The sequence below is a fragment of the Acomys minous genome (assembly GCF_964271855.1).
Source record: "Acomys minous genome assembly, chromosome: 12".
NCBI classification, from domain to species: domain Eukaryota; kingdom Metazoa; phylum Chordata; class Mammalia; order Rodentia; family Muridae; genus Acomys; species Acomys minous.
This window is the reverse complement of record NC_140493.1, coordinates 113,102,392-113,116,936: the sequence shown is the minus strand read 5'-3', so window position 1 is coordinate 113,116,936 and position 14,545 is coordinate 113,102,392. Positions and strand designations below refer to the sequence as shown.

The 14,545-nt window shown below is 49.2% G+C and overlaps 1 protein-coding gene across 1 annotated transcript in view; it reads right to left on the bottom strand.

Annotated features, from left to right (window-relative positions):
• TBCD (tubulin folding cofactor D) overlaps positions 1-14,545 on the bottom strand; it is a 164,633-nt gene that overhangs the window by 109,921 nt on the left and 40,167 nt on the right. The window contains exons 8-12 of the mRNA XM_084750246.1: positions 9,709-9,754; positions 7,318-7,450; positions 4,726-4,868; positions 3,081-3,141; positions 1,787-1,861 (exon numbers count right to left, since the gene is read on the bottom strand). Of these exons, the coding sequence (XP_084606372.1) occupies positions 1,787-1,861; positions 3,081-3,141; positions 4,726-4,868; positions 7,318-7,450; positions 9,709-9,754 (458 nt within the window). The remainder of the gene's footprint in view (positions 1-1,786; positions 1,862-3,080; positions 3,142-4,725; positions 4,869-7,317; positions 7,451-9,708; positions 9,755-14,545) is intronic.

Sequence of the window (14,545 nt, the reverse complement as noted above, 5' to 3'; positions counted from 1 at the left end):
AGGCTGGACTCAAACTCACTATGTAGTTGAGGCTGGCCTTGAACTCTTGCTCCTCCTACCTCTATCTCTCAAGTGTTGGGATTATTCCATTTCCAATCTTTATGTCCCTCAGGGTTTCAAATGGAGAGAGATGCTGCCTCACACCTTCCATGAAGATTATCAGCATCAAGGCAATGATGGCTCACATACAGCAGCCAACATCGTTTCTAAACCGCATGGGCGCCGTGAGGCTCCAGGCAGGTGGGCCTGAGAAACTGCTATCACTACTACAGCCTCATACAACAGGGGTCCACAGAGAGAAAGCACAGAATGCTGAGACGCTGAGAATGGGCCTCTGCAAGGACCCAACACCCTAACCCTTCCAACCAGCGTGCTTGCTCCATGTCGCACTGAGGGTTCAAGAGCAGCAATAACGCCTTTCCTCTCCCTAGAACACATGCACAGAGCAGGGTTCACGTCTGTATCTATTACAACAAAAGACACATAAGAAGGTTAGTGAGCTAGAGTCCAACGTCAGACGGGGACTGTGAGCCAAGAGAAGGAACACAGTCTGGAGAAGTAGAGCACGCCAGGGCCCTGTCGCCCCAAAGGGAGTGGGCTCAGGGTGCAGGAGAAACTGGAGGCAACAAAATGTAGGGGAGCGGGGCGGGAGGGAGCTACCTTAACAAAACGTCCTAAGTGACCAGAGGGAACGTGTAGAAACACCCTGAGAGGGACAGCAACAGTGCTTGGAAAGTGATGGAATCCCAGCCCTTCCTAAACCTCTGCTCACTTGGAGAGCAAAAGGGCCCTGCTGTCCTCGGAAGCCAGCGCGAAGTCCAGGCATCACCTGCCAGCACATCCATCCCGTGACCCCCAGGAAGGAGCTCCAGGGACAAGGTCTAAAATCTACAGAATCTTGAGAAAAGAAGCTATGCATGTTTTCTTCTCTCCACACTCCACAGTGAAATCCCCACAGGAGTGTCTTCTGCCCGCACTTCTCCTAGACTTGCCATCGTCCCAGACAGACAGTCTCTGACACTCTCTCCTGTAAACTGCAAACTGCCACTGAGCAGCGAGGCAGAGTGGACCAGCGAGGACCAGAGTGGCTGCTGGTGCGCCGTCTCTAAAGACACGAGGGGGAGCTCAGAGGCTGAGTACACGCTTCCTGCCACCAGTCGCAGGCACACAGACTGACAAGCCCAGAACAGTGCTGCCAACAAACGTCCATGAGCAGTGAGGGTCTGGACAGGGTGGACGCCCCTTCTCAAGCCTCCACTTCCAAAGCCCAGAAAGAAACCGTCACACCCAGAGTGCTAATCACTGGGAAGGGAACAAAGCCAACACTCCTGTCCATGACTGCACCCTACCAGCCCACGGCCCCAGGGGCACACCTACCCATATGCCATCACACGCACAGGCCATGTGTCCCACACACCCAAACCGTCCAAGCACAGGCCTCAGTCACTCAAGAGTAGTAGTAGCCACTCTGGTTAGGAGCAATGAGACATAAATCCAGAACATTCCCTCATTCTAAGATGCTCTGCCCACCCACAGTACAGGCCAAACACCTACACTTGCAGGTGAACACCTACACTTTCATGGGTTCAACACTGACTTCATCTCTTTCTAAAGGTACATAATACATGACAGTGTTGAAAAGAACAACATATCAGATAACTGAAGTTGTCAAGTTTAACTTGAAGAAATAATAGGCTTTGGGGTTCTAACAAATAGCTCTATTGAAAGAAAATATAATAATGCAAAGGCAAAAGGCCACAGTTTGCCTTTGAGGGTGGTGACCTACCTGAAACAGTCCAACACAGACCCCACCACATCATCAGCCAGCTCTCTGGGAAGCCTTCCAGCCATCCGACCAATTCTGAAAGAGAAAAGCCACGGTCCATCACCCGTGCATGGCCATCTTGAGAAGGTCTCCCGTCACCCAGAGGCAGGCAGGCCTTGATACTGCTCAGCAGCCATGCCAAGGGCAGGGCGGGTGGTTCCTCAGGCTCATTCACGGGCACGCGGGTCACCTTTCCCTGAGTAATGCGGACACTGAGCTCATCGCTGACAACTGCCTGAGTACTAGATGGATGCTGTGGGCTCCGGACTCGGCCCTCTCACCTAATGGTCCTACATCCCCAACAGGATCGTCCAGGTCCTGCACGGAGTAAAGCCGGGGACCTCAAGCCAGGTCCCTAGAAGGGTCCTCTCAGTCTGTCTCACTGCGCACTGGTCTATCCCTCCCAGCAGAAGGACTTTGGGCCAAGATATATCTACTGTTGACATAACTACAAATTCCCATGGCGGCCCATTCCAGTCTGTGGAGAGCTTCACACTTGTGATGCCAGGGAGAACTGTGAGGAAGAAACAGCACAGCCTCATTTTGTGTTAGCTGTACAGTTCTCTCAACAACCTAAACACTGAATTTGTATAAACCAACTATTACTAATATCAGCCTTGTTTCATGTTTTCTTCTCTCCACAGTGAAATCCCCACAGGAGTGCCTTCTGCCCGCACTTCTAGACACGCCATCGTCCCAGACAGACAGTCTCTGACACTCTCTCCTGTAAACTGCAAACTGCCACTGAGCAGCAAGGCAGAGTGGACCAGCGAGGACCAGAGTGGCTGCTGGTGCGCCGTCTCTAAAGACACAAGGAACAAGCACTGCCTCTGCCTCCCGAGTGCTGGGATTAAAGGTATGCACCACCATGCCTGGCTTTTTAATTTTTTTTTTAATTTATTTATTTATTTATTTATTTTGGTTTTTTGAGGCAGGATCTCACTATGTAGCCCTGGCTGGCCTGGAACTTCCTACACAGATCGAGCTGGCCTTGAACTCATAGCAATCTGTCTGCCTCTGCCTCCCAAGTGTTGGGGTTAAAAGTATGTACCACATACCCAGCCAGTAGTTATCTTTAAATGTACGTTATATAAAACAATAGCTCTATCATTTGAAAATCTGCAAAGTATTTACAACTCTCAAAGCTCACAAAGTTTTTCAGGAATGAGGAGGGAACACAAGGACACACGTGCCCTCACCTCCGCCCTCACCTCCAGCACTCAGCAATGCCCCCACCCAGGGCAGTCATACGCACCCTTTGGCTGCAGACCACCGCACGACTGTGTCCTCATCCTTCAGCCCAACCAGTAGCTGCTCTGCAAGAACCAAGACACAAGGAACCATCAGCCTATATAATGCTCAACCCTCTTGCTTGAATGTGGACTATCCCACCATCCTACACGCTATGTAGGAAGACACTTGCAGCTGTGTGTTCTATGTTGTCCATAGGTCGTGAACTACGCTGAGAATCTTCATGTTAGCCAGCCACTGGTTACACGTGAGAAGCTGGGGCAGTTCTGCCTCAAAGACAGTTTGGAAATCCCACCACTCAAGAGGCAAAGGCAGGCAGATTTCTATTGAGTTTGAGGCCGGCCCGATCTACAGAGAGCGTTCCAGACAGTGAGGCCCTTTCTCTAAAACGTAAGAGTCTTAGTTGTATTTTTTTTTAACATGAGCGGTGACTTGGGACCAAACGTGAGTTGTCAAGTTTGGTCCCTTCATCCACTGAGACATCTTGCATGCTCAAGAGGTCTTAATTTTATTTTAAATGTGACCCTGTGTGTATGAGTGTATCGCCTGCATGTATGTATATGTACCAGGTGAATGCCTGGTACCTGCAGATGTCAAAAGAGAAGTCAGAGCCCTGGAAACTGGAGTTACAGATGCTGGGAACCAAACCAGAAGGCATTCTAAACAGCTGAGCTATCTCTCCAATCTTGGATCTTAAATTTAGTTACAAGGACTGTTTTTAAACAATCACAGAAAAAGGCATTTCTGCCACTTTCCAACAAGAGGAGCCAATAGGACAATCAGCAGGCGGCAGCTGCCTCCCCAGGTAAAAGAAGGGGTGCGGTCTTTAGGGGAGCAGAGGGTAAAGGAATATGCCTAAGGCAGGTGGGCAGCAACGGAGGAGCACTCAGCCTGGGTCTCTGGAGCTAAAGGATGCTTAGCAGGCTTGGTGTTGCGCCATAGCAACCACACGAGCAACACCACTGTGGTCAAGGACACGGTGCACATGGCAGGTGGAGAAAGTCTGGAGGAAAAGCATGAGTGGTCAGAGCATGAGAGAGGCGGCCGGCCAGCTCTGCCCTCTCCTAGCCAGGAAGTGCTGGTTGAGAACCACACTTTATGCATCACGAGGCAGCAAAGAGGGAAGAGTGGGTGGGCAGCAGTGAACCTGAGGCTGGACAGACTCCAGGCCAGGACCCTGGTAAGTGTGGAGACCTACAGTCGTTTGAGGTGATCCCTGGGGAAGCGTGCTTGGACAGGACAAAATCATGGAGGCCACTTCCCTGAAGACACCCAGGGAGAGAAAGTTAAGAGTCAAGCTCCAGCCGGGCGTGGTGGCGCACTGGGGAGGCAGAGGCAGGCGGATCACTGAGTTCGACGCCAGCCTGGTCTACAATGCGAGTCCAGGGCAGCCAGGCCTACACAGAGAAACCCTGTCTCGAAAAACCAAAACAACAGTCAAGCTCCAGAAAGGCAATGTGGGGGTGTGAAGAGACAGTGGAAAGCTGGGGCTGCTGGGCCGAGCGTCCACGGAGGTCAGGTCAGTGACCATGTGCTCGGTGTGGTACAAGAAGTAAACTAGGAGAGAGAGGGGGAGAGTACGCAGAGAGGGAAAGCCCGACTGTGCTGGAGAGGCAGGCACGCGTGACAGTGCTGTGGGCTGCACTTACCTATCACACTTTCCACCCCCTCGGGGACATCATAGTCTTCATCACCATCAGAAGTCACACTCTCAGACGGCAGCTTCTGCTCACTCCTACCCGGTGCAGAGAGCTGCAGGTTGGCAGCCAGAGACCGGCAGCCACGCTGATACCTACGCAGAGCAAACAGTTCAGGTTGGTAGGTTCAACCTGGCCCTAGGAAATCTCTCCCACCACAGAGACTGGAGGAAAAGGAAGACCACTGATGTGATATCAACAGGACAGACTCACAGCCAGCCAACCTAGGCCAGACGCATGCCCTCACTCTGAAGAACCCTCAGCAACAAAGCTTCATGGCAGAAGGCAATGGCAGAGCTGGCCGTAGGGTACACATGGAAGCTACCAGGCCCTTGCCCTTCCTGACAAGCAAATGGCTGCCTTCTCCAGCTGTGTGGCCTTCTGGCCTCAGCCTGGGCCACAGGTCTACGAGGCCCACTCCTTACCTATGGGCCAACTGCAGCTCTGAACAGATCTCCCAGTTGCCTGGGGAACCAATGATAACATGGCTCATGGTCACCAGTCTGCCCACCATCTGGCTTAGCCTTGACCAGGCAACTCCTCCAAAGAGTCATCATGCCTGAGCAGCTCAGCTACAGAGTGAATTCAAATCAGGAAGGTAGCTTCTGCCTGGCTCTGTAGGCTATGGAGAGGCCCAGGGGAGCAAGGCAGGGCGCTTCCGTCCCCACAGAAGACCACGTGCACTACCCTTCGCCTGGACCCCACAGGCGCTGTGTGGGCGCAATGTTGTGTATGGTGTTAAAGTTATCCTTGTATTTGTTCAAATGTGGCTTTCTCTGCCCTTATCTGGTTGCAATCCGGACATGACATGGTAATGCTTATTCTAAGAATCTCCTGTCTCAAATTCGTGTAAGCACTGCTCCCCGTTTATTCTCTGAATTGTCAGTAATTGACAGAAGAGAGAACAGGGCTGGATTTGTGTTTCCAGAGAGGGGTCAGATCCATTTGGCCATGAGTAGCCATCCTCAGACACCACGAGAGAGCAGCTGGAGGAAAAGAAGCCTTAACATGAGAGTGTCTCGGGGACTGCGGCTGAGAGGTAGTTAGATTAGCCTAAAGAGCTAAAATAGATTAGTATTGATCAATTATTGACATAAAAATTATTTAATAAAATTAAAGTCTCTGTCTCTATTATTTGGGGCTAGCTGGGTTAAATAAAAATGGCCAACTCTGTATATCACTCATCAGCACTGTGAAGACTGCAGCAAAAACGCAGCCACACCTGACATGCTGGGTGGCCACACCTGAGGTGCTGTGAAGGTGTGGGGTTAAGAGTGCATGCCACCATGCCCACCAAAGCCTAATTCTACTAATAGTTATATCATTACATGAATGAAAATAAAGACAAAAATAATGGGAATACTAAATTATTTTCTTTTTTAAGCCTGTGAGCATTAACTGAACACATCTGTTATGTCTCTGAGTACACTTCTGAACACATAAGCCAGCTAGAGTGTAGGTGAGTCTTGTTCAATCAGCTGGCACCCTGGGCAAAACAGAAGGCTGCCCCTCCCACCTGTCAGGCTCCCACCACATCAGAGGCTCCTCCTGGGTCTCCAACCATTTGCCCTTCAGATCTTGGGTTTCAGCAGCTCCCATACATTGTCCATATCTGTTCTCAGAACACCACAGACACTCACAGATCACTAGCCTAGTGAACAGACTGGGTGGAGCGTACGATGAGCATGTGAGACATCTCTAAGCCATAAAAGTAACCATTCCCAAATTACACACAGCAACCATCAAGTGCAGCTCATCAGCAGAACGCATGCATGAACCCTGGGTTCAAGCTCCAGCACCACAAAAATAATCTTAATAGGAATAGCAGCAGCACCTTCTGGTCTTGGTGGCTCATGCCTAGAACCCAGCACTTATGACTGAGGCAGGAGGAGTGTGAACTCAGGGACGCCCTGAGCTCCAGCAGCAAGGCTGTCTCAAAACAAAAAAAAACAGAAAACAAAACCCTGTATTGTAAGGCTTTATTTTTGTACACGTAATAATGTAACTATTAATAGAATTAGGGTTTGGTGGGCACCTGTGTAGCCCCTCAGTATGGCTGTGCAGCACTTTGGGGGGGGGGGAGGCGTGGCGGGGGTTCTGTGTAGCCTTGGCTGCCCTGGACTAGCTTTGTAAACCAGGCTGACCTCAAACTCAGAGAGATCCGACTGCTTCTGCCGCTATGCCGGGCTGCTGCATAGCACTTTTGTGCTGTTTTTCCTGCAGTCTTGAAGAGACTATGCCCATCAATAAGCAAAGACACTTCCATTTCTGAATAAACCCGTGACAGAGTTTTCTGAGTGCCGACCAATCAGAACCAACGACCTGGAGGTCCAACTAAGCAGCACCTCAGGGACAGGCAGGGCGAGCTTCTCCCATCACCACCCACACCTCAGCTACTCTTCACGCTTCAGCTACTCTAACTGAACACACTGGGTCAGAAAACAGCCAACAGGAAGAGCACCGAAGAAAAACGAAAGCTGCTTGCTGTTCAGCCCACACAGCCTCTCCTCTTGAGATGAATGCAAGGTCACTGGCCTATCTTACCTCCATGCGGCCACCTTTGGCTTCAGGAAAGTCAGCCCCAGCCTCTGGACAAGCTTCACGCCGAGCTTCCGCAGCAAAGTCTCACTGCTGTTGGGGAGTCTGCATCCATCAAGGCACTGGAGCACAGAGTGGGCTGCAGATGAGAACGTGCGATTGATATGGCAGGAGGTGGCATGCATCCCTCAACAGGCCAATCCCATGGGCCACACTGAGGCCCTGAGCCCCTGGCCAAGAGACCCTTTTCTCCCCAGGCTACCTGCCAAAAACAGAGTGAAGCTTAGTGTCCCTACCATGCAGCAAGAAGAAGAAAAGGCCCAGAGCACTGGGGAAGCCATCTTGCTGCAAGCAATCATGCAGCAACTAGGTGGCCAAGACACAAGGACACGTGTGGGCAAAGAAGTCATCCAAGTGTCCTAGGGCTTCTGGGTGGTTTGTGGTATTCATGGAGTGCTCACTCAGCACCGTGCTGCAATGGAGGTGATGCTGGCAGAACACTGAACCCAAGCAGAGCATAATGGAAGCTCCCTCTCTGAGACCCCAGGCTATGAAAGCCTTTCACGGGACTAAAGCCAGGCGGAGCCTCGGACAGAAGCTTGGGGCTAGGTCTCTGAGACGGGCCTGAAGTAAAAATACACAAAACTGGCACCAGCCATATACAGGTGAAGAGAAAAGAAGACAGAGCCAATACAAGATGCCTGGACAGCCGGGCGTGGTGGCTCACGCCTTTAATCCCAGCACTCGGGAGGCAGAAACAGGCGGATCCCTGTGCATTCGAGGCCAGCTTGGTCTACAGAGTGAGTTCTAAGACAGCCAGGGCTACACAGAGAAACCCTATCTCAAAAAAAACAAAACAGAAAGCCTGGGTAAAGGCAGGACTGAGTGACAGAGAAGTGCGGAGAGGGGAGAAGGACAGGAAGCACAGGAATACGCTGAGGAGAGAGGAAGAAGTGAGGCTGTGCAACGGAGACGGTGACAAATGAAGTGACAGGCTGAGAGGGGAGGGACATCAGGAAGAGACAATGGAAGGAGTGAACGGGTACAATACAGGAAGTGGCGGGCAAGAGAGGAGAGAGGAAGCAACGAGGAAGGGGAAGAAGTGACGGGGATCAGAATGAGACGACAGGAAAGAGGGAGGACGTGACCTGAGGGAATGAGTGAAGGGAAAAACAAACCAATGGAGTAAGAGTATGAGGTGATGGGGGGGATGAGAGGATGAGGAGAAGGGATAAAACGGAGAGAGGGGAGGGAATAAAGTAAGGAGGAAGGGATACAGAGACATGGAGAGGAGAGGGGGATGCTATGATGAGAGAGAAGATGATGGAAACAGGGAATGAAGGAGCCGGGATGAGGTGACAGGTGAGGTGACGGGGAGAGGGATGAGGTGACAGGTGAGGAGATAAGGTGACAGGTGAGGTGACGGGGAGACGGGATAAGGTGACAGGGAGAGGGATGAGGTGACAGGTGAGGTGACAGGGAGACGGAATGAGGTGACAGGTGGGTGACAGGGAGAGGGATGAAGTGACAGGTGAGGTGACAGGGAGACGGAATGAGGTGACAGGTGAGGTGACGGAGAGAGGGATGAGGTGACAGGTGGGTGACAGGGAGAGGGATGAAGTGACAGGTGAGGTGACAGGTAAGGAGATAAGGTGACAGGTGAGGTAACAGGGAGAGGGATGAGGTGACAGGTGAGGAGACGGGGAGACGGAATGAGGTGACAGGTGGGTGACAGGGAGAGGGATGAGGTGACAGGTGAGGAGACGGGGAGAGGGATGAGGTGACAGGTGGGTGACAGGGAGAGGGATGAGGTGACAGGTGAGGTGACAGGGAGAGGGATGAGGTGACAGGTGAGGAGACGGGGAGAGGGATGAGGTGACAGGTGGGTGACAGGGAGAGGGATGAGGTGACAGGTGAGGTGACAGGTAAGGAGATAAGGTGACAGGTGAGGTAACAGGGAGAGGGTGGAACAGTGGGGGTACATGATGGAGAGATGAAACAGGGTGAGAGGGAGAAAGTGGTGAGTACAAAGGATGATGCATGCCAGCAGGAGATAAGAGGACAGGGACGGCGACTGAGGCAATCTGGTGTCACATGGGAAACAAAGCTGCTGCAGGCCCAGGTGACCTGAGGGCCATGTTTACTGTTCCCAGGCCCCTCCAGGATCAAGTCAGGGCACTTGGGACACTGCAAACCCAGGCCTCCACCACGAAGCCTTCACAAGTTTTCTATATTTCAAATAAGTAGAATAGTTTATCAAAGTTATATTAAAGAACACTGACGGCCCCGGAATGCACGAAGCCCGGGTTCTTACGTGCCTACTGACAGCCAGAGCACCGCACTTGCCTGTGTTCCCACAGCTCAGCACAAACATGCGCTCCTTTGAATTAATCTTACCGTAGGGAAGACAATCTTCGCGTTTTCCATGCTTAAATATTTGAGCCTGAAAAAAAATAGTATGTTTTAAATACATTTCTAAATTTAAAATGTACACAAGTTATTGGAACAAATTCATTGCATCTTCCTGAGGTTCCGCTGTGCAGACACCACCGAGCCCCAAGTGAAGAGGTTCAGTCCGTGACAGAGGAGAGTCTAGAAAAGGAATCTTCCAACAGGTCCCCCCGGCAAGAGCACATCAAGGGAGTCTAGTCCTCCGAGGAGCTCGGATCCTAACCTGCAGTATACAAGACTGAACCAGGAGGAGGTGGGACAGTCCATCCACAGCTACAGATCAAAGGGTCCACACAAAGGGAGAAGCCACACAGTCTTTCCTTACCTCTCACCAACTTAGTCAAGCCAGGAGGAGGGTCCACCCTCCTCACTCTCCTCACCTCTCACAGAACTGGCTTCCACCCTCTGCCACAGTTTACCCTTCAATCTGGTTCCTCCCAAGCTCGCCGCCCCCCATGGTAGCCACACAACATGTACACAGTAGCATGAATGAATCTGAGGGCAGCAGCCAAAAACTACCTGATCTTCACTAATTTTCTCTCAGTAGCACACTAAAACACAGGTCTTCACTAAATTACTGGTTCTTACTAGAACATTGGTCCTCTGTCAATTAAAACAACAATTCTCTCAACAGCTGCAATCTGTTCTTGACCTCCAAATTGTTGCAAGCATGCACCCACACCCACGCCCACGCCCACGCCCCACACATGAATAATATATATTGTTTTGGTTTGGTTTTTGTTTTTCAAGACAGGATTTCTCTGTGTAGCCTTGGCTATCCTGGACTCGCTTTGTAGACCAGGCTACCGGCCTGCCTGTGCCTCCAAGTGTGATTGCTTGGGTTACAGGCGTGTGCCATTAAGCCCAGTGAACAATGTTTTTTTATTAATCTATTTATTTACTCAATCTACATCCCGGTTGCAGGCCCTCCCACCCCTCTCCCCACTCCCCATCTCCCTATTCCTCCAAAAAGGGGAGCCTCCACCCACCCACCCCGTCAAGTCACAACAGGACTGAGTTCATCCTCTTCAGCTGTGGCCTGGAAAGGCCGTTCTGTCAGGGGGAAGTGATCAAAAAGCAGGCAGCAGAGTCCATGTCAGAGACAGCCCCGCTGCCCTCCTATGGGCCCTCACTACACACTGGCCTTCACTAGAACTCTGGTTCTTCTCACTGGAACAACAGTTCTCTTTGATTAGAGCTCTGATTTCACACATTTACATGCATTAAAAACATAAGTATGGGCAGAATGGTGGTTCATCCCTATAATCTTAGCACTTGAGAGTCAGAGACAGGAGGATCACCACAAGTTCAAAGCCGCCCTGGTCTACACGGCAAGTTCCACGGTAGTCTGAGCTACATAGGAAGAACGCTGTCTCAAGAAACAGGCAAACAAGACATAGGCATAAACACACGTTAACACGCAACTCGTTTAAGCTGGCATAAACAGAAGACACAGCCATCAGCAGTGAGCTGTGTTCTGTCCCCTGAGCTCCATCCTCCACATCTTCCCAGGAGGCCTGCCTGCCAGGACAGACCCCTCCCTGTCAGGACCCCCTAGGGCACAGCAGTCAGCAGTGAGCTGCATCCTCCAGGCCAGGGCTCTGCCAGCCTGACAGTCCCAGGGTCACCTGCTGTCAAGTCCCCTTGAGCACACCCAACAGCAGCTCCCCTGCCTTCCGTTTTCCAGCCCACGTCTCTGCCTACATCCCAGGTGGCCAGCTGGCACCAAGAACAACCAAATGGCTAGAGGCCAGCGTGAGCCAAGGCAGTGCGGCCCCACCGGAGCCCAGCTGTCCTACTGCAGCACGCCCTGGGTCTCCTCACACAGCCGAGGCACAAGAAGATGACCTGAAACCCAACCTTGCGAAGATGATCGAGGCCTTTAAAGAAAAAATTAATAAATCCCTTAGAGAAATACAGAAAATACAATCAAATAGCTAAAAGAAATGAATAAAAGTGTTCAGGACCTGAAAATGAAAATAGAAGCAATAAAGAAAACACTAATTAAGGAGATCCTGGAGATGGAAAACCTAGGGAAGAGTAAAGGAACTGCAGGTGAAAGCATCACCAACAGTGTACAAGAGACAGAAGAGAGCAGGGCGCGGTGCCACACGCCTTTAATCCCAGCACTCGGGAGGCAGAGGCAAGAGAGTCGCTGTGAGTTCAAGGCCAGCCTGGTCTACAAAGCGATTCTGGGACAGCCAGGGCTACACAGGGGAACCCTGTCTCAAAAAACAAAGAAACAAAGAAACAAAGAGATGGGAAAGATAACCTCAGGCACTGAAGATACGATTAAAGAAATGAATGAGTCAAAGAAAATGTTAACGCTAAAAAGTTCCTAACACAAGAGATCGAGGACACTATAAAAAGACCAAACTTAAGAATAATAGAAATAGGGCTGGAGTGATGGCTCAGTGGTTAAGAGCACTGTCTGTTCTTCCAGAGGTCCTGAGTTCAGTTCCCAGCAACCACATGGTGGCTCCCAACCATCTGTAATGAGATCTGGTGCCCTCTTCTGGCATGCAGGCAAAGCACTGTATATGTAATAATTAAATAAATATTTTTTTTTAAAAAAAAGAATAATAGAAATAGAAGATGATTCCCAGCTCCAAGGCCCAGAAAATATTCTCAACAAAATCATAGAAGAAAATGTCTCCAACCTACAGAAAGAGATGGCTATAAGCATACAAGAAGTTTACAAAACACTAAGTAGATTGGACTAAAAAGGAAAATCCTCCCATCACATAATAATCAAAGCATTAAATGCACAGAACAAAGGAAGAACTTTAGAAGCAGCAAGAAAAAAAGGTCAAGTAACATATAAAGGCAGACCTATCAGAACCACACCAGACTTCTCAACAGAGACTCTGAAGCCAGAGGGGCCTGGACAGATGTCTTGCAGACTATGAGAAACCACAGATGCCAGCCCAGACTACTATACCCAGCAAAATTTTTAATCACCATAGACGGAGAAAACAAGATATTCCATGGCAAAAGCAAATTTCAACAATATCCATCTACAAATCCACCCCTACAGAAGAAACTAGAAGGAAACCTCAAACCCAAGGAGGCTAACTACAACCAAGAAAACACAGAAAATAAATAATTCCACACCAGAGAAAACAAAAGAGTAACACACACCGCCACCGTCGCCCGCCGCCGCCACCACCACCACCACCACCACCACCAGGAATTAATAATTATTGGCCATTAATATCTTTCAACATCAATGGAAACAATTCCTCAATAAAAAGACAGGCTAACAGAATGGATGTGAAAACAGAATCAGAATCCAGCATTCTGCTGTATATAAGAAACATACCTCAGCAACAAAGATAGACATTACCTCAAGAGTAATGGGGCTAGAAAAAAAAGTTTCCCAAGCAAACAGACCCAGGAAGCAATCTAGAGAAGCCATTCTAATATCTGATAAAATAGACTTTCAACCAATATTAATCAAAAAAGATGGGGAGGGTCCCTTCATACTCACAAAAGGAAAAGTCCACCAAGGTGACACCTCAACTCTGAACATCTATGCCCCAAATGCAAGATCACCCATGTTCGTAAAAGAAACATTACTGAAGTTTGAATCACAAATCAAACCTCATACATCAACAGTGGGAGACTTCAACACTGTAAGTGGACAGGTCAAGACAGAAGTTAAAGAGAGAAACAATGAAACTAGCAAACACTGTGAATCAAGTGAACCTAACGGCTATCTACAGAGCATTTCACCCAGCACAAAAGAACACACCTTCTTCTCAGCACCACAGAACCTTCTCCAAAACTGACCATATACTCTGTCAAAAGCCTCGACAGATAAAAGAAAATTAAAATAACTACTTGTATCGTATCAGACACTCATGGGTTAAAGAAAGAACAACAGAAACCTACAAACTCGTGGAAGCTGAACAACTCTCTACTCAATGAACACTAGGTCAGGGAAGAAATAAAGAAACAAATTAAAGATTTTCAAGAATTCAATGAAAGTGAGGGAACATGTCCAGACTTAGCCAGGCAGTGGTGGTGCACGCCTTTAATCCCCAACCTTGGAATGCAGAAGCAGGTGGATCTCTGTGGGTTTGAGGTTAGCCTGGTCTACAGAGTGAGTTCTAGGACAGCCACCGAGAAATCTTGTCTCAAAAGCAAAACAAACAACAAAACCTTCTGGGACACAGTGAAAGCAGCGCTAAGAGGTAAGTTCACAGCACTAAGTGCCTTCATAAAGAAACTGGCCATCTTACAAAGAGCAACCTATACACTCAATGCAATTCCCATCAAAATTCCAACACAATTCTTTACAGACCTTAAAAGTGCAATTCTCAACTTCAATATGGAAAAGTAAAAAGCCCAGGATAGCTAAAGCAGTCCTGTACAATGAAAGAACTTCTGGAGGCATCACCATCCCTGATCTCAGCTGTACTACAGAGCAATAGTAATAAAAACTGAACAGCATTGGCATAAAAACGGACAGGTTCATCAATGGAATTAAACTGAAGACCCAGAAATAACCATACAATGGGAAAAAAAAGAAAACATCTTCAATAAATGCTACTGGTCTAACTGGATGCCTGCATGGAAAAGAATGCAAATAGATCCATATTTATTACCCTGCACAAAACTCAAGATCTCAACATAAAACCAGATACACTAAATCTAATAGAAAAGAAAGTGGGGAAAGCCTTGAACTCACTGGTACAGCAGACAACATCCTGAACAGAACCCCAACAGCTCAGGCTCTAAGATCAACAATTAATAAACGGGACAATGCCTGTAATGCCAG